Genomic DNA, 19970 nt, shown 5'->3' on the forward strand with positions numbered 1-19970 from the left:
CAAATTTTCATTCCTTTTTCATTCGTTCTCTAAACCAACGGGGCCAAAAGAATTCATGAATGCTCAATTTGAAAAAAAAACAATTTCTTTCAATCACCCTGAGATTTTTTGGAATGAGTAATATAATTATTGTACATTTTTTGTACATTTTCGTAAAAATTTCCACTCTTGTATTTTTAATATGACAGAAACACAAGCTCGTTTAAAATATATTGTAGATACAAAAATGTTGAGTTTCAAATAGTTTACATTTCCTCAGCAGATCTTTAGCTTAGATTTACTATTTTATCATAATATCTCGGCTTATCCGTAACCGCGGAGGGGGCGCGGAGGTTTTATTGCTGAAAGTTATGATTTTAGACCTTTACAGCATTCCATTAGGGTTAGTCTTTTTTAATGTCCAATAAAACTCTTATCAATATTTTACTACACTTCCCTGTTAACTTTGAAGAAAGTTGTAGCATAATTCTTAAAATCGAGATTCTAAAATTCTCTCCTGATGATATGAGCTTTCCCTATTGTGGAACGGGTTCTACTCCAGACACCACTGGTTCTGTGCACGTGAGATACAGATACGATAATGCATAGCAACATCATTCGAACTACGCGGGAGAGCATGTAGCTCGTTGCAGGAATAGAACGGAATAAGTGATAAAACACACCACAATGTCTGGCATATCACTCACACTCTTGTATCAGAGCTGTTGTATCCAATTCCCCTCACATGGCATGGGTTGACCCGAACGAAAGTATGTTTGTATGTCAAGTGAACCGTAGTATTTCGGGAATCGAACTCAGACCTCTCAGGCGGGAGCCTAAATCGATGACCACCACACCACTACGTTTTTGACTAATTTTGATTTTTGAAAAAACATTCCCGTTGTTATTTCAAAAGTTTTTCTCACGAAAGTTTCTACCTAAAGTACATGCTAGTCTAAACGTAAAACTAAATAGAAGTTATTCTTAGTATTTTAAGAATAAGTGATAGTTTCCTAGCCTAAGGAATGAGACAAGACGATCACTAAGCCTTGTCTAAGAGAACGTAGGATTTAGACCCAGTCGGGGGGGGGGGGGGGGGGGGTAGGATAAAAAACAGATGTCAAAGCCAAAAATCTAACATCGGCCTTTTTAGAAGAAAAAAAGATAGATATTTTAGACCCTTTAAGAGCATTTTTGTCAAAATTTGGGCAATTTTGGGTGAAAATCGTGAGCCTTTGACAGAGAAATTTTATATTTTAATGATTTTGGGACCCTTTCTGAATTTGTCCCACTTTGAGGAACTTTTGAGATATCATAAAGAGTAACCTTATGGCATAGTTGTCACCTGTTTTGCCTAAGGGCCCTCTGGCAGGGATTTATATTTCTCGAAAAATCGCTAAAAAGCCCTTGCACTGCATAGCCCGAGGTAAATATCGACCTTTGTTTTGCGTAACTCTGTGTGTTATTTTCAATGAATCTTACTTCCAAAAGTTGGGTAGGTGATGCACAAGTCTTGATGCACTATACAATCAAACCTAGCTGTGCAAGAAATTCAACAGCACTGCTAATGATTAGATGATTGGATGAAGGTGATAGCGGTTGGTAACAATAATCAGTTTCTGCTTTATCAACGAGCTAAATATTTAAAAATGCGATAATGCAAGTTTCAAAATGACAAAAACAAAACCACGTGTTTTCTAAACCCACGTTGAATGTTTTTAGCATTACGTCATCGACAGTTTATTCACCTAGCACCAAATCAGTAGGTATAGCAAATGATAATCAATTATCCTTATTTGTAACTATACTATTGATTAGTACGAGAAATTAGGAGCTTAAATGTGTGCACGTGGTAAAAGTAAAAGTGATAAACCAAATTGATTAAGCGCCAACATTGATGGAACCACTTAATCTCCCTTGTTTTCAGCCCTTTCCTTCAAATCAATCATTACCAACATAAGTAAACAAATTAAGCAGCTTAATCAATTATCGATGTTAAGGTATTTTGGTGCCTGTAATTATATCCACATGGTCTTACTCCCGCCTTGACTTGATGCACTAAAACGTCAATAAAGTCAAAACAAGACAATTGAGTAATGCAGCCACGTTTCAGATGCTTAAACGAATCTAAAACAGTTAAATGAGCACTGGCTTATCTTTAGCGCGTGGTTTTATTTCGATAATGATGATTAATCCTTATCAGAAACTAAAATTTGCCCTGTATAGGAACAAAGGAGAACTGCATTGTTTCTTTTAGATTTCCCATCAATTTGCAGATATGTAATTTTTCTATAAAAGGTGGACTCTAGGGGCATGTAAAATCAATTCAACTAAAGTACACAAACAACCTTAAACAGAACAAAGATCAACAATTCAGCGAACGAAAAATGCACTTTAAAATACTTCTTGTTGCTTTTCTGGTAGCTTTTGCAGGTTTGTACAATATTGAACTTTCTCATTGCTTTTTCAAAATTGGCTTGTCAGACAGACTGTTTCGTTGATAACCTATAAAGTGGTGTCAAGGGTGTAAACGTGTTGTCAGCACTGAAATCAACATTGAAATAGTGACATATGGAGTGATAACCACGGTGCCATTACACCCCTGTGTCATGGATCCGCTGGGACAACAGCCCCGTTTAAAAATCTGGCCAAAATTTCGTCTCCATTGGGAAAAATACCATGCAATTTCATCTTCAATTGGAAATTGATTTTGATTTGATACCAATTCGAAATCCAATTTAAAAAACCACCCCACGAAATCATTCCCCACTAGATAATTTCTATCCGCATTGAGATTTCCATAGGACATTTTATCCTACTGTTGACAAAGGTTTCACCGGTGCTGTGAGACAGGGGTGTACTATATGACAAGCCGAAAACTGAAAAGCCAACACTTTTTCATTCAAATTCCTTTTTTCTCTTCAACAACAGCTGCATCAAAGCACGATGAGAAGATCGATCGTGATGCAATCCGTGAAATGCGAAAACTCGATCAAGACTTGCTTTATGACGCATTGAAACATAAAAGTTTGAGAGATCACGTTGAACTTGATGAAGATGATCATGAATTCCTTGCAAAAGTTTCGAAAGGTACGCCCCCCTTTGTTTTGATTTTTTTGTGCTCAATCTAATTTGATCCTGAGACCATATTCAGACGTTACGGTTCCGTTCCGTTCCGTTCCGAAACGGTTCCGAAACAAGTGTGAACGTCAAAATTCGAAACGTCAAAAAAGAAGACATTACAAAGCAAAACAGATCGAAACGGTTTCGCTCCACTTTTTTCATCGGAAGGGAACTGCTCCGTTTTCTTGCTCCAAAACGTTCCGAAATCAATATGAACACACTCGATCCGTAACAAAAATTATACCGGAGCGAAACGGAACAGTAACGTGTGAACATGGTCTAAGACAATCCAATCTAATTCTAACCCTTTTTATTAGAAACTTTCTGTAATCCGAAATAAAGTACTGGTCCTATTAGCTGGAAAGTTGTTCAAATTACTCTCTATAGTTCGAATCTTTCTCTTATTCGAAGAAAACTTTTAAAGAAGATCGAACTAGAGAGTCAACTGCATAAAACCATTTTTCAAGTCAAAAAACTGAAATTCAAAAAACCTAAAGAGCCGTTATAAAACTATTAACAACTCCGCCTATTATTCTTCTGTTCCAGATGAGCTCAAAAAGTTGCTTCAGGAATTTTCCGAAGATGAAGACGAGCTAAACGATGAAGAAGAAATGAAAGCATTCAAAAAGGAAAGCCAAAGCGATGACCCAAGTGAAAACGAAGATCAATATGAAAACACCGAATCTCACGCTGAAAACGGTAAATAATATCAAATATTCTTTTAGCTCATGTACCTCAATAACATAAAAAGGGATGAAAAATTTCCGGAGGTAAAAATGTATACGAGGTTGAAATTTCGCCGATTCTTCCTCTTTGAAAATTTTGCTGATAAAACTATTTGGCGAATTCTCAATCAGTATATAGAAGTACTATAAGTATGAAAATTGTTAGGTTTTCGTGAAAAGTATGGCAAGAATTTCTGTTGCATTTATTAATTGTTGTAGTTTTTTTGCTCGCGAAAGGTTCTGGCTAAAGTAGTAACTGGTTGAAAGGACTACTTTTGTCTCCCGAATGGACGTCCCCCCACTAATTGTTAAGAGAAAAAAAATCCATCACCCCCGCTCTTATTAGGACCCCCCGCTAATTAAATTCGAATAATTTAATATTTTATTACAGTGTAGATACCCCTTAAACTTGTTAAAATTTTCCTTTTTGTTAATATTGGTTCTTATTTCACGTGTTCATTTGTTAAAGTTTCTTTTTTGTTGTTGAAATTGATACCAGTTAAAAAAATTCTGTCTTCAAATTACCCCCCTCTTATTCCACCCCCCCCCCCTCTTATTAGAATTTAGAACATTTTCCTACCCCTGCTTATTCGGACCCCCACCCCGTCCATTCGGGAGACAAGAGTAGCCTAGAAGCTTATTTCAAGTATAACTAATAGTTCCCAGGTGGAATGAGATGAAAATATTTCCAATCAATGACAACGCGAGATCTTACACTAACCAGTATAGACTTTTGCTTAAATTTGTTCACAATTTTTAAAAAAGTTATGACTTATTCGTTCAGCCCTATCATCAGACGAAATGACAGATGATGAAATGGAATTGTCTAGAGACGAAGATATTGATAACTTTGACACTCCGCGAATGTCAAACGATCCATGGGGACGCCGACGTCGCCGACGAAGAAGAAGTCGATTCCTTTCCAATATTAAGAAGATTCGTGATTTTTTGAAGAAACATGGCGAAACCATCAAGGCGGGGATTAAATGGTTGAGAAAAATAATTTACCATTGTTGCAATGTTACCAGGAAATGCAGTGGTAGATGGTGGTGCGCTTTTGGAAAGGCATAAAAAGGATTTATAGAAACTTGCTTTGAAAATTTCTTGTAGTATTTTGTACATCGAATATTTGTTGTTGTTTTTATTTTCGTTGCGTCTAAACCGATGTTTTTATTTTGATAGACTTTCGTCATAGCTTTGGTTAGATTGAAGGTTACATTTTTACCTAACTTAACTGCTTTATGTGTTTTGTATCGCAGAAAATATTTTTCATACGATTCATTGTTAACATTTCAAGGAAAAATATTGCAAATATATTTATTGTTTGGGAAAAAAGTTCTGAATATGTTTTACATCCCTTTGCATGCCTTAATCAGGATTTGTTTGGAAGTTGTGCCCCTCCCCTTCCGACTATGTCATCTCAGTCAATTTTCGAAAACCTTCGTTATTCAATAAACTCATACATTATTGCACTTACCAAGTTTTTTGTATTCTCACACCATTAGATGGGAGATATGATATGTCCATAACTCAAACAAATTTGTGTTCCCCGTGCGCGTTTGAGTTATGGAGACTTAAGGCCGGTTTCCACTTGCGCGCGCTACGATCGCACTTTTGGGCTTCAATCCTTTTTGCTTGGAAAAAAGATTACGTCATAAAAATGTAGCGCGCGCTTGAAAAAAAAGTTGAACACATTTCAACTTTTTTCAACCGTTACGTCAGTTCGCGCCAATGGAGTTGCTTCATTTTTCTTTTGACCAATAGCGTGAAAGCTTTGCTCGTAAAAGCGCGATCGAAGCGCGCGCAAGTGGAGACCGGCCTTTAACAGTGTTAAGGAAACACGACTTCTAAAGTTGACCGAAAACATCCTCTGGTGATAATTTAGTTGGTCTATTCCATTGAGTTTAAAGCACAGATAGGTTAGAGATGAAACTTTCGAATGGGAAATGAAGCCATTTCATCCCATATTCCATCTGAAAACGCCTGCCCAGCTTGGTTATCACAGAAACACCGAATTGAAAGTAAGAAACATATCGGCTGACTTCAAAAATTATGCCGATGATGTAATGCATGATTTCTTCTAAAATTCATATAGAAAATATGGATAGTTTAAGTTAGCAATAATAAATAGGAAGAAGTTCTTTTTTGCTTTTTCTGCCTAGAGGGAATACAATTTTAAAGGACACCTACCCACTACCATTCTAAAGAAAAAATTACTCGTTTCCAGCAGGTTTTCTTGATGTAAGTAAATTTCTTTGTTATTTCTGAAGATCTTGTTAGTGGGGGGCATACGAGGTTTTGAATTACCGCCATCTCGGCCATATTTTTGAAAATTACCGTTATCCCGTCCAAAATTTTCGAAAATACCGGTCCCGCTGTTTTTCCTATAAAATTCTAAGGACTAGAAGTCAAAAATTCGGCAAAATGGAATAGGATGTGTATGAGGTCGATCACTATTTTTGTATTTTGTTAAACATTCGAAATTCGAATCTTTGTCTGGTTTCTCCGCGCCCCTTGATAATTGAAATAATCAAAACAAAGAGTTTCTATACTTCAGAAACCGGGCTTTATAAAGCGCCGTGCACATTTGCATTAACGTTTCAAAAAAGGATTTTTTATGAAATGGTGTAAGATTTTTTTACCTATATGCTGACTCCTGTGACAACCTTTTTTAATAGTCCGAAAATTGTCCCGTCTACGTATGACTTTTACCGAATTACCGTTGTTTTTTATAAGAATTACCTCATCCCGGACGAAAAATCAGGTGTTTTACCGTCATCATGACTCTTGCAAAATACCGTTTCCCGAACACTTTTTATCGTTTTTACCGCTTCCCGGCCCTAAATTAGGCCTTATACCGAGTACCGTCAGATCGTACGCCCCCCTAGGTTTGGCCTACGTTACATTTATCTGATTCTGAAAATGACAATTATAATATGCAAAATCTTTGGGAGCTTGCTTTATGATGACCCAGTGATTAATTTAAGCCAGATCCTAGTCTTAACCTTGATCCCATTATATTTTACGCCAGTTTAACTTTTGCGCACTTTATAAAATATTCACAAGATATTCACACTTTGTAATTTCTGGGAGAGAAGAGGAGGGTAAAAAAATCTTTTAAACCACAAGCCTTTCACACTTCTTGGCCGTATTTTAACTAGATCTTATATCCTAGAGGTATATTTGAACCTATTTCGAGGAGACGTTTTTAAAAAAAGAGCGTTAAGATTGAGTGCCTTTACCCTTTACGATGATCAATAGTTCGCACACCCTTTTTCCCATGCCTTTTATTTTCTTGCATGTTTTCTGCGGGAAAATTAATGGGATTCGAAGAACTGGGCCATTGCATTAAAATTCCATACATGAGGGGGCTGGACGAACCTTTCCAAGTCAAAAAACATTTCTTAGAAATGTGTATACCCCCTGGAAAATTGCAAAATTTGCAAAAAACCTTTGGAAAAATTCTTTTCATACCTTAAAGTGACGGTGGATGAATTAAATTCAGTCTTTTACCCCCTGGAAATGTTAAAATGATTTTTGTCCCCTGAAATAAAACACTCTTTTAGAAGACCCCCTGGGAATTATTCTTGAATTACCCCCTGGAAATATTTTTCCAGCCTCCTGTACGCATATGAAATGGAATGGCTCAATAGTCAGTGTGTCTGAAGTAAGTGACTCTAAAACTTTAATTTACGAGGGTACAAAGTGATAAATGGGTGTGGGGGGGTCTGGTGTTTCATCTGGATGTTGCCACTCCACTTTCAACTCCGGTAATATTCTGATACTAATCACGTCAGAAGCAAAGTACTAGTAGTTTGAAAATCTTTTGGTAGGGAACAAAACTTAGAGAGTCTATTCACTGAAACATTTACTCCTCAGGGGATCAACTCCAAACTATGACCGTCATCACAGTTATGTTAAGGAAAAAAATAATAGTCCAAAATTTTGATGGACATTTAAAAAATAAAAATTAATGCGCGATGGTTTATGTTAAAACAAAATATATTTCGTATAAAAATTTAAAAATTTAGACATTTAAAATTTTAATATTGTATTATGAATGGTCGAGAAATATACCTAACAGGTCCTCAGTACCATATTCAAAATTGGTTATCTTTTCGAAAACGGATTGGTCCTGATGTAGGACAAAACAAAACCACAACATGATAGTTGATACAACGATTAGGATCATATTGAACCATTTACAGGCATGGTAAGCTGCCTTCTTCTCATCGTCCATCTTCCATTCTTCATTGGAGGTTTGTTGTGAACTGATGTGTGAAATAGAACGGAAATTTTGTTACAATAAATGCTCTTATATATTTTGTCTGTTTATATTTCTTGAAAGTTGATGTGAACTAAATTCATCAGAAAGGTTAGCCTATACTTTTGGTCCCAAGATAACCCGATATAGTATTCCATTAAGTTTCAGATATTTTTTCTTGTTTTATTCTTAAATTGTTTTCTGGAAAGATTTTAATTACTGATTCGTCAAGTTTTGATTTTAATAAAATATGTGGCTAAAGGTTGAATTGCTGTGTTTTGATGTGCTGTTTGTTGGTGGGAAGTCGAATCATTGTAAAGTTTTTCAGCCAGGCCTTCAAATTGCGAATTAGAATCTGAGTAAATGATCCTCAGTCAGTTTTCATGTAGTTTGTAGATTTTCCTCTTTACCCTGCTATTATCTGAGACAATTGAAATCAACCGGAGTCAAGTAAAATCGTATGTTCAAGGGATCTTTACCTCAAAATCTTGGGATACAAACGTGAAAAAAATGTCAATTGTCAACTTTTTTGACTGGGATTGAATAGTGGAGAAAAAATTTCCGTCAAGGAAGATTTTGCTTAACTCCTCAAAATTTTAGATAATTTTCCAAGTTATTTTCTTGATAAAATGTATTTACCTCTCTGCATCATCTTTTTGTACTTCATATTGGGTGTGCAGGTTATTTTCATCCTGTTTGAAAGCATCTTGCTCTTGTAAGGCTTGCTTATCAATGTCATCCATTATGATGACGTCGTCTTTTTTAGAGAGCTGGAGATTCGCTTGCGACTTGTAAGTCAAGTTAATGACATGACTAGAACTATTATTTGCATCTAAATTTTGCGATACATTACAGACCATAGGGTTTGGATTTTTCTTCTTTCTTTTATTTTTCTTTTTATTTGAAGATTTGACTTCTTCATCTAAGTTCTTTACCTGTTTGTCCTTTTTCAAGACTTCAACATATTTTTCGGTAGACTCTAACTTGCCTTTCACCTTTGACAGCTCCTCGTCTTTCTGCTTGGCCTAAAATAGAAAAAAGAGATGGTATATTGATATGCTAATTGATGAAAATTTGTTTGAAGGTAGGTTCTATACAGAGTAAATAGATAATCACAGTGTCATAAAGATCTGCTCTCCTACAAAAATTCTGCGCCCCTCCTGTCTACGCTACTGGGATGTGCAAAAAGAAAGAAAGTGGAATATGGTATATAAAGAGTCCTGGTTGAAAAGGCTCTAAAAAAAATTTATACCCCTTATATTGAGGTCTTTCTTGGGAAAGGTGACCCACTGGATTATTTTTCAATTTTTCAGGATTCACTTTTTAGACCACCATGGATTTTTGACCTCATTTTACTGACCACCCTTGACTTCATCGACATAATAGGGGTATACAGACTATTTCTTGACACCCTGTAGATTAGCGGTTCCTTGAGAAAAAAATTGATTTGATTTAAGAATTTAAGGGTCTGATAAAGTAACAATGAATCAAACTATTCACATTACCTCTAACTTGTATTTCTCGTGTTGTTCCAGGACACTCTTCATTGAGGCCCTCAAACGCCTCAGTTGGCCATTTTTCAGGTCCAAATCAAGTTCTTGCTTGTCCATAGCTGCAAGATTTTTTTTCTCTTTTTTCTTGATTATATTGAGTTCTGTTTTTGCTACCCGGAGCTGTTGTTTGAGGGCTTCTAGTTCACTCCTATCATGTGAAGAGCTAGTGTCAGTTTTAATCAGATGATTCTGTTCCGATTCATGAACTTCTGATTGGACAACGCCCACTTTCAGCTCATCAACTTGTTTTTTAGGTAGAATGTAAACTTCATCTATTTTCTTCTGCTCCCCATCCTCGGTACTGAGCTCAAATTCACTCCACTGCGCAGATGCAAACTTTAGGGTTCTTTCGTTCTCCAGTGCCTTGGGCTCTTCACGAGATGCCTGTTTTGTTTCCTTCATCTTTCCATCCGCTTCTACGTCATGCAAAAGTTTCTCTGCAACATTCTTTTCACCACGAATCTCAAAGTTCCGATTTTCCGTGGATTCTTTTTTTAAGACGTTTACATCGTTTCCATCGCCCACCTTGACGTCCTCAATTTGTTGTGGAGCAACATGACTAACTTCATGCTCGATTCCTGTGGCTTTGCTCTCAACATCAGCTTTGAGTTCGGTTTTCCGCTCAGGTGTGGATTGAATGATCGTCTCATTCCCGATTTTCTCCTCGGAGCTATCCTTAATTGATACTTCAGCACCGTCAGCAGCCTCGGTCCGAATGTCCTTAATGTCATTGTCGCTAGTTACATGAAGCTTGTCATTCAATTCAATCTTATGGCACGATTCGGTATGTTTGATTTGTTCGACGCTTCCTTTGTCCTGTTTCAGTATGCCAGTAGCATGTCCCGAAACGTTACTGGAGACCTATAATGTATAATTTATGCTATGTTGCTTGAAAGATTGAAATTAATGTAAATCGAACTATATAGAATCCGAAACAAGAAGTTTTTTATTTGTGTAGGTATTAATCTGGGTTATACGTCTTTCAGTCCTGTCGTTTCACAAGTCTACATCCACTAAAATGGTCATAACAGAAAGGTTCTCGGCGTTTTTACTGTTGAAGAGCATAATATTCTGACACACAGACTTCCGATGTTCTTGAGGCCGCTCGTACTAAATCGATCTTCCCACATATGCGAGACGTAAGACGAAAGATGTTTTTCAAAAAGTGGAAAGCTCCAAAAGTGAAAGAGGCGCAAGATAAACATTTATAAGTCAGAGAGAGGATAAATCAAAAATACACTTGTGACTAGACTGAATAAAATAAAATCATATCGTGAGGGGAAATTTGTATGAGAAAGGTTCATCCATACCTCAGCATTTCTTAAAAACTCTTGTAGAGTCTTGGTTGATGAGGTTGTCCTCTTGAATAGACGAGACTTCCTTCCCATATCGGCGATTGTACCAAACGATGTGTAAAACAAATAAATTTCAAGTGATAACCAACCAATACTTTAGATTTAACCAATATTCTGTCACCAATATGCCAGAATGTGCGTTTCTTCGACGCCAGGCGAAGTTGTTTGAAAGAAAATGTAGCAAATATTTGACGTCCAATGAACTTTCGAAAAGTAATTGACGTCACTTTCGTTTAAAAAAATCAACTCTTAGTTGCTATGGATATGCGATTCGATTTCGCAGCAGTGGGCAAGGGTCTGAGCTCACTATAACGTTTTTTAAATGTTTTAAATTCCTAACTAGAATTAACATATTAAAAAACACACTAGGAAAACGCCGTTTATCAGCAATCCACTGCCCTAATTTAGTGTCGATTTTACTGTAAAAATAGATTACTTGCATGGCGTTCTAAATGTTGTTTAGAAAACAGAACCATTCTAAGAACAAAAATCGTTATTACATATTATAAAACAAAGTATTTGGTTGGATATTCGAATTACCGAATTGTTGTTAAGAAATCATCGGAGTTTATCTAAATCCACTGCAACGAGTTCGAAAACAACCTCCGTCGTAACTTCATATTAACCAGGTTGCAAATTCTCAAAAACTTAAAACTGATCTGGCATATCGAGAATATGTTTATTACGTTCGCTGCCAACAACGAGTATACTCGTAATAGAGGGTTCGAAATACCGGTAATACTTCAAAGGGTCATAACTTTTGATACTGAAGGTTAATTTTTGCATCTTTGGAATCTACGTAAAATTCTGCGTCGATTGTATACAATTTGACAGAGGCATTTGAAGCAAAACTATGAACACAGGAGCGTCTCAAAGTCAAACTTTTGATAAAATTCCAAGAAGTTGGAATTTTGCTTGCTGAAAAAGGCTCGGCAGCGAAAGTGTTTATTTGAAACGACAATAGGGAATTCTTTTCTCATCTGAGATATAATGTGGCCCACTTAGAGCAGAACTTCACCAAATACTTGTTCTTTCATGAAAATTGTTTTAAGTGGCCTCTTACCTGGGACTAGCCTCTTTTTAAAAACGAAGATATTTTTAGAAAAATCATGTGATGCTTTATCTTGGTATTTAAAAAAGGGCCACTCGAAAACATAACGAGCATATTTGTTTGAACTACTGTAACGTTAAAGAAAAACTTTTCTTCGGAAATCTGAGACAAAACGTGATGCTGCTGTCAAGAATATTCTTTGTCTTTGCTCTAATCTTAGGTTAGTAAATAGGTTAGTAAATTTTTATGTTTTAAGACCTTTTTCAAAACTGTGTATCAGGGGAGGGGGTACGAGTCCATTCTAAAAAATAAGAAATCAAATCAACACCCTTTCAATTCTTCGAAATTCAAACCAAATCTTTTAAGCCTGACTGAAGTTTTTGGAAATTTATCTCGTTAAGTAGCATTAAGGGGCTGAAGGGTAAAAAACTTAAAAGTATTTGACAAAACTCTAAAGATCCAATCCCTGTAGGGTCGATTTAAGAGCCCTTCACTCGGGCATACGCGTCATCCTGCAAACTTAATACCTAAATTAGTAAAGCAGCCTTTTTTTCTATCAGGAGGTATAATTTTTTATTTTTAATATACTTTTGAAATGAGGCCTTTTCTACCAAACTAATTAAAAAAGGGTGCCATGATAAAAGGGTTGTGCAAATGTGGAATCCCTGGGTGCTCCATTTCCGACAAAATGTTGAAGGGATAATCAGATGGTCTGAGATATTTTGCCTGCAAATAGCTTCTAGGATTTTAGGAAAAACCTCTAAATTTTTCGGTGTATTTATTTTCTTTACTCGAGTTATGCCAATTTGAAATCTCGAAAAATGGGACTTTTCAGGGACTTTTTATACTTTTTTCTATTGTTTTCAAGCAAAAGTTCAAAATTTCAAAGTGGTATAACTTTAGTTAGGAAAATAAGTACACCAAAAAATTTAGAAATTTTTCCTAAAATCCTAGAAGCTATCTATAGGCAAAATATCTCAGACCATCTGATTATCCCTTTAACATCTGTATTCTAGGGATGTTTGAGATTGAGCAGTTGCTTGTTTAAACATAATTTCTCAAATTTTTACTCAATAAAATTTTGAATGAAGTTAGTGATTAATCCAACAAAACAGTGGAAATACTGCTCCAGAATTGCTCTAAATGGAATAATTCATCCTGTAATGGGTTGCCATCGATGGGGTTGCGAACGCTTACGACCTTGTCCCCGCCAAATTTTAGCCCAAAAACTCGATGAGTTATTATTGATGCAATATTTCTTCCATTTCTCGATGGAATAAATTTATGATCAACTGCTGCTCCTAACTTTGAAAGGTCATAACCTTTTGTAGGATAACGCTGTATAGTGTATTTAAAATGTGATGGAATCTTCAATATTTTTTCTCTCCAATAGAACCAAAATATTTGACAATGAATGGTAATTTGCTCTCTAAAATATGGTTTCAAAGAAGTACCCAAAATTTCACGTTGTTGCCAAAAGTGTAAAAAACACTAACCTAGTGTTTACTTCCAAGTGAAACGGAATTTTCATTCTATTTTTATTAATTAACACCAGACGTTAAAATTTGATGAATGACCACATTGAAAGAGATCTCATAGATATTAGTCATCAAGGCTCAAAAGGTAAGAATATACTTAGAGATTCTTTAAAGATAGAAACACTTTTGTATTTCCGGGAACGTTGTAGTCATATTCTGAGTATTAAGTAAAATGGGAGGAGTGATTCAGTCTTTAAATCAACAAGTTTACCTTATTACAGGGTCTATGCTTCTTGTCTGCTTGTCCACCGTCATTGGCTTTATACATATACAGTGGAGTCTCTATAACTCGAACCCCTATAAATCGAATGTCTCCTGGACTCGAAAAGTTTTATGGTGTCTTCAGTTAACAAGGCTTTATAAACCTTACTCTATATTTCCTTAACTCGAACAAATTTGTGTCTATGGAGACAGGAGTTTACGATTTTTAAGATCTTCTCTGGATCTCTGTTTACAGCTAGCATCGATGCAGTTAAGAAAGAAAAAGAAGAAGAAGAGTTTGGTAACGATGAAGAGGACGAAGTGTTCGTTGTTAAGAGAAGTTTGTGGAACGGAGGCATAGTCAACGCAGCTTCCCGGAGACGGGAACGCAGTGGAGGACGTCATATCACGCAGCAAAAATGGAAGATCAATGATAAAAATACCTATAGGAAGACTGCACTGAATTAAATACTTTAATCCTCACTAGGTTTTTTAGCAGCAGAAATAGAATTTGAAATTTCAACCCTTAAAAACAGTTGATTTTCTACCCCCTCTTTGGTCTTTATTATCTTTGAAGAGTGAAAGACGTATTGTTGATGAAGAATTTTATGAGACAGAGGTGTTGGCCTTTAAAAAACCGTACATCCACTTTTGAGGAGGTCCATTTCTGTTCAACGGGGGTAAGGTTTGATATGTGGCGGACCTCCATTGGGATATACAAAAATCTGTTAAAAATAACTGGAATTTCATAGGGTTCGCTTTATTAAATCCTACAAAAGTTCAGAACTCCAGAGGGGTTTAAACCTAAAATTATGCCTGGAATTCCATAGGGTTACAGCATTTCCAGGTCACAAAGAGTAGAAACCCTTCAACAACAAGAGGGGGAGTGCAGTTTATTTCTTGAAAAGGCCATTGAGCAAAACTCCCTTGCATCCACAGCTTTAAAATGAAGCATTCATTCTTCTCGAAAGGAGCCAGGAACGGGTAACCAATGTAACAACATTTTTTTAAGTTCTGATTTGATTTTAGATTTTTGAGCAAAGTTTTGCGTTACTTTGTTGGAGGCCCCCCCAGTGGACCTTCAATTCACGCAATCACGCAAATTTTCCCAAATTCACGCATTATAATGCAATCGTATTTAAAAAAAAGGTAGTATAAATTTTCGTCAGGTAAGAGCAAAACTTGCCCTTGAGATAAAATTCATGAAATTAAATTTTATAATCGCAAATTATTCATCTAAAGCTACATTTGAATATGAAAATTTTGATAATTATTTTAAACAGTAGGCTAGTAGAGGCTGAATTCGTTTTGTAAAGTTCTCAGTCAAAATGTTTATGATGGAATTGATAAAAAGAATGCCAAAAATAGTCACTTTCGACGCATGGTAATTAAGGGTCATTGAATTACTAAAAATAATTTCTCCACAGATAATGAGGGAATATCACTCTTTATCAAACGAGTTTTCGCAAAATATTTGTAAAAAACATTTTTAGTTTCACATGCGTGATTGAAATTCGCGAATTCTATGGTTTGATTAAAGTGTTTGTCAATTAGAGATGGACATGTGTTTTATGTAAAAACGCGAATTTTGCGGTGAAAAAAGCATGACAGATTTCGCTATAAAAAGGGTCTTTGGACCAAAAATGGAGCATCAAACAAGAAGAGATTCAAAGCAGTGAATTATCACAAAAGGAAAATATCGAGATCAAATTAGGATTAAAAGAGCAACACCATCATGACATTCAAGCTTTTAATCGTTCTTCTCGCAGCAACAATTGCAGGTAAAACATAATTATCGAAAAATAGATAATTGTTCAAGGTTGAAAATAGTAAATTAAAATATAAGAACACGGAAAGTATTTAGCGATGTCATTTTTATGCATGAACACTCAGGTAAGTATTCATGATATGCACCATTACAATGTCTTCTGACATTACATCACGGACCTAACAGCTGATTGGTTGTAAGTGACGTAAAATCAGTGAATACGTCACTTTCAACCAATCAGCTGTTGGGTCCGTGAAAGACATTGCAATGGTGCATATCATGAATAGCTGTAAGTTGTAGACACAAATACCCGCTGTTTTTTATTTTTATTATTTATTTCTATATAGCGGCAGAGCCAGACTTCCGAGATGACATTCGCGAGTTGGGTAAATTGGATCAAAATCAATTGTACGACGCATTAAAACATGAACATTTGAGAGATCATGTTGAACTTGATGATGAAGATCACGAATTTCTTTCCCAAGTCTCTAAAGGTAGAGTTTGAATTTTGTTAAACCAACAAACTAGACAGGGTCCTTCTAAAATTTATTTTTCAAGCTATTTCTCATCATCGATAAAAGGGAATATAGGAATAAAGGTACACTCCATATCCTTATTATCTTCTCAGGTTCTTTGGGTCTGAAAAAATTGATATAGAAAAATCATTTTCAACACTCTGCATAAATGAGGAGAATCTAAACGATCTAAATCATTTTTTTTCAGACGAATTGAAGGAGATTGTGAATGAATTTTCAAATGAAAACACAAATGCTCATGTTCGTAATGATAACATAGATCAACAAATCAATGGTATGTGACAAAATGTAAACTGTAATATCTAGCGCTATATTGATAAACAACCCACAACGAGGCCAGGCTGGATACGCTTAACTTTTTTAATTCAATCATTCATTTGCTTCTGGCCTCAGTCTGTCAGTTTCGGGTTAGTCAGTCGAATACAGGGTCCTTTGTATGCAAATGAAGTTTTCTCTTTAGCGTGCAGCTTTATATTTTTTCTATCCTCCTAATTATTATTATGTTTTTAGATGACTTTGAGCTCTCATTTGCTGAAAACGATGAAAACGATGAAAACGAAATCATGGAAGATGCACCTCAACAAAAGAAAGATCCTATCATACTCCTCACTAAGCTCATCATCATAGCAAAGAAGGTCAAGATCTTTCTCCTCAAACACGGAGAGAAAATTAAAGCAGGAATCAGAGCTTTGAGAAGAGCGATTTGGCATTGCTGCAAGAAAACAAAACGATGCAAAAAATGGTGGTGCAAGTTTGGCAAAAAATGAAAAGAAGAAGAAAAAGAAACTTACTTTATTTTAACATTTGAAAAATGCTTAAAGCAGGCTCTTTCAAGGCATTATCAATTCAATACTTATTTTTAAGAATTTGATCAAAACTTGTATACTTTATTTCCTTTTTCTTTTTTACTTACTTAATACTCATCAATCTTATGGAAATTCTAATCTCTTATCAATCCAACAATTTAAGCTAAATTCTGATCATTTCAAGTATCTAGGCTCCTCGGTTTAGGACCTGGACGGGAATATGCCGTCTGACTTACGATCCTCGGACCCGCATTTTTGTGAATTTCACAGACCCTTTTTAGGACTTTTCAGGTGCAAAAAGTTTTTGCATTTTTCCGACCCTTAGTGGGACTGTCAAGTTCCAAAGAGGCACCATTAAGGGCAGCACATACCAGGTCCATCCTCCCATCATTGTGTGGGATTTTATACACTTCAAATCGATCCCAAACTATTTGTTTCGGCTTGTTGAGCTGAAAAACAGTGAAATCCTCCATTTCAGTGGTTTAAAGCTGAACTTGATGACCTAGTACTGAGTTGCACTTGAAAGATGCTCAATTTAATGTAAAAAGCCAATTCGAGCTAATTGCAGATCATCTTTAACGTGTGGTCTTTTTTGATAAATATCACGAGCTTATTAATCCCTTAAATGCATTTATTAAATCTAATCGAACGAAGACAACAACGGTTATTTTGAAGGTATGGTCAATAGATCAGGCCCTTGTTTTTTCATTTATAGAAAATTTTCAATTTTGGGGCTCAGTGACAGATTAAATGCATGTAGGATAGTCCGTCGATTGCAAATATAAATAAAATGTGCGGATATATCTGACAATGGCACGACACAGGTTTAAGAACGAATATGTAGAGGAAATCTTGAATAATAAATAAGTATTTCCACTTTCTTTTACGGCGAATAGTATTGTTTCAATATCAAACTTAATATCGAACTTAAGCTTTAGATAGCTTACTCTTTCAATTTTACAGCTGCGAATATTTATACGATGACGAAATAGACGAAAAAGATGAATTTGGAGACGAAAACGAAGATAACAAATTGTATTTTGAGAAGAATCTGTGGAATGAGAGATCAAATATTGGTCGGAGACGGGAACGTGGAGTAAGACCGCCTTACTCTAAATGATGTTAACTGATGTATACAAGCCAATGTTTTCTAAACACATCTATTCATTTTATTTAACCACTGCTACTCTAACTTTATACTTTGTTCCAAGATATATGTAATGATTATTCTAAGGTTTAGATTTTGTCTTTTTGGGTTATTCTTCGTGCTTACAAAAATTTCCATCATGAAAAAGCAGGGCCCGCGCCACCGGGGCACTTCCAAGACGATCCAAGATGGAGGCGTACAAGTCAAGGAGAATTTTTTAACACCCTCCCGCCCTACAGATATTGGTAGGTTTTTTAGCGTATATTGGTTTATTACTAGCAGGGGGACTAATTTTCCCCAAAACTGATTATGGGTTAGCCAAAACATGGAGCTACCAAAACTTAAGCACAATTGTCACAATATCCTCTGATTTCCACGACCCAGATTGTACGATTTGGAATTTAAATTTAATTTATTTCTTTTTGATAATATTCCACTCATGTGGAAAATTGTGGAAAATGTTTTTCATATAGTATTGTGATCATGATGAAAAAAAGTCATCGAAACGTCAAAAAAAGCAAAAATTTATATTTTTCTTCATCACATTTTTATTTAAAATATTGAACTCATGCTTCTCTTTTCAACAAGTACAAAACCGCTATCTAATTCAAATTCTGTCAAAAAATGCTGCCTATTTTGTCTCCGCTGTTAATTATATTAGAAGAGACTTTATTTATGAAGCTGCTTGCTGATCTTGCTGAAGCAATGCTAATTATTATATATCTATATGATATAAAACACTTGATGGATCTTTTCCTCTTTCCCTACCCTATTTGACGCAAATTTTAAGCATTTTAACTATTGTAGCGTTATAATCTATTATCGGCGATCCAAAAAATATCTGCAATTTGATTGGTTAAAAAGAGTACAATATATCTTGTATTTTACATGTAAAAATATAAATTGACGAAAAGATGTTGTGCATTGTAGCGGTAGCAGCAATCTAACGTCACTTTGCTACAAAAGTACCCTGTGCTTTTTTCCAACACAAAAAGTTAATTTTCTGGGTCAACGATAAACCAGTTATCAGACATTTGCTCGTACAATTTGGAAATATTTCACTCGTTCCGGATTTCTGTATATTTTCCTCGCCTAAAGGCTCGGAAAATATTGTACGGAAAAATCTCGGAACTCGTAAAATATTTCTCATATTGTCATAGTGTTTACATTTTAGTTGTTAGTGTTTACATTTTAGTTGTTAGTGTTTACCTTTTAGTTGTTAGTGTTTACATTTTAGTTGATAGTGTTTACATTTTAGTTGTTATTGTTTACATTTTAGTTGTTAGTGTTTACATTTTAGTTGATAGTGTTTTCATTTTAGTTGGTAGTGTTTACCTTTTAGTTGTTAGTGTTTACCTTTTAGTTGTTAGTGTTTACATTTTAGTTGATAGTGTTTACATTTTAGTTGATAGTGTTTGCATTTTAGTTGATAGTGTTTGTAATTTAGGATAACATGTGCATATATGGACCAAGGCGCGTGTTTTTTGTTTTGATGATTCGTTTGAACTGTTTTTACAAGATCGGCATTTTTTTCGTAGTGATTCGAACCTCAATTTACTGTAAAAGTCTAAACCTGGTTTTAATACATTTGCTGCCAACCTACAAGTAGGGTCAAAATACCGAAGTACTTCTAAGAGCAATAAATTTTTATACAGAAACCTTCACTTGCTTTTTACTTGGAATCTTTTACTCAGGTCTCAGTTGTGTTCGAAATGTTACTCGATGCTCTCAATCATCTATTTCTATTTTTAAACTTTGTGCAAAAGCCCACTTTGCTCATCATTTTAAAGTATAAAAACGGATTAATTATTGAGTTTAATAATACTGGCATTGTTACATATAACATCCCAGCTGACTGCACGACTGCACTTGACTCTGTAAAGCTGGGCTCAAGCTGGGCTCAAGCTGCACAAATATCATATCA

General features: G+C 35.4%; 3 protein-coding genes across 3 annotated transcripts; 2 read left to right on the plus strand and 1 right to left on the minus strand.

Annotated features, from left to right (window-relative positions):
- The first annotated feature begins 2288 nt into the window (after positions 1-2288).
- LOC136819688 (aspartic and glutamic acid-rich protein-like) lies at positions 2289-5179 on the plus strand. The gene is made up of 4 exons (XM_067075928.1): positions 2289-2412; positions 2911-3069; positions 3649-3801; positions 4612-5179. The coding sequence occupies exons 1-4, from the start codon at positions 2367-2369 to the stop codon at positions 4896-4898; spliced, it is 645 nt and encodes a 214-aa protein (XP_066932029.1). The 5' UTR covers positions 2289-2366; the 3' UTR covers positions 4899-5179.
- Positions 5180-7881: 2702 nt separating this feature from the next.
- Positions 7882-11139, minus strand: LOC136819793 (uncharacterized). Its single transcript, XM_067076033.1, has 4 exons — positions 10955-11139; positions 9597-10505; positions 8731-9116; positions 7882-8098 (listed from the first exon to the last, which is right to left on the minus strand). Exons 1-4 carry the CDS (start codon positions 11030-11032, stop codon positions 7882-7884), a joined length of 1590 nt encoding a protein of 529 aa, XP_066932134.1. The 5' UTR covers positions 11033-11139.
- A 4252-nt stretch (positions 11140-15391) lies between these two features.
- Positions 15392-17007, plus strand: LOC136819785 (uncharacterized). Its single transcript, XM_067076027.1, has 4 exons — positions 15392-15570; positions 15905-16051; positions 16281-16367; positions 16604-17007. Exons 1-4 carry the CDS (start codon positions 15525-15527, stop codon positions 16858-16860), a joined length of 537 nt encoding a protein of 178 aa, XP_066932128.1. The 5' UTR covers positions 15392-15524; the 3' UTR covers positions 16861-17007.
- Positions 17008-19970: the final 2963 nt, after the last annotated feature.

This window comes from Clytia hemisphaerica, unplaced genomic scaffold (genome assembly GCF_902728285.1).
Source record: "Clytia hemisphaerica strain Z4C2 unplaced genomic scaffold, Clytia hemisphaerica genome assembly, whole genome shotgun sequence".
NCBI lineage: Eukaryota > Metazoa > Cnidaria > Hydrozoa > Leptothecata > Clytiidae > Clytia > Clytia hemisphaerica.

What these genes read in the sequence shown, in the direction of transcription:
- LOC136819688 (XM_067075928.1), top strand. Translation starts at nt 2,367, where the DNA reads ATGCACTTTAAAATACTTCTTGTTGCTTTTCTGGTAGCTTTTGCAG. An exon ending in TTTTCTGGTAGCTTTTGCAG is followed by an intron (nt 2,413 to 2,910) that starts GTTTGTACAATA and finishes CTTCAACAACAG; the next exon opens with CTGCATCAAAGCACGATGAG. An exon ending in CCTTGCAAAAGTTTCGAAAG is followed by an intron (nt 3,070 to 3,648) that starts GTACGCCCCCCT and finishes CTTCTGTTCCAG; the next exon opens with ATGAGCTCAAAAAGTTGCTT.
- LOC136819793 (XM_067076033.1), bottom strand. Translation starts at nt 11,032, where the DNA reads ATGGGAAGGAAGTCTCGTCTATTCAAGAGGACAACCTCATCAACCAAG. An exon ending in ACGAGAAATACAAGTTAGAG is followed by an intron (nt 9,117 to 9,596) that starts GTAATGTGAATA and finishes TTTCTATTTTAG; the next exon opens with GCCAAGCAGAAAGACGAGGA. An exon ending in CAAAAAGATGATGCAGAGAG is followed by an intron (nt 8,099 to 8,730) that starts GTAAATACATTT and finishes TTCACACATCAG; the next exon opens with TTCACAACAAACCTCCAATG.
- LOC136819785 (XM_067076027.1), top strand. Translation starts at nt 15,525, where the DNA reads ATGACATTCAAGCTTTTAATCGTTCTTCTCGCAGCAACAATTGCAG. An exon ending in TCTCGCAGCAACAATTGCAG is followed by an intron (nt 15,571 to 15,904) that starts GTAAAACATAAT and finishes ATTTCTATATAG; the next exon opens with CGGCAGAGCCAGACTTCCGA. An exon ending in CATAGATCAACAAATCAATG is followed by an intron (nt 16,368 to 16,603) that starts GTATGTGACAAA and finishes TTATGTTTTTAG; the next exon opens with ATGACTTTGAGCTCTCATTT.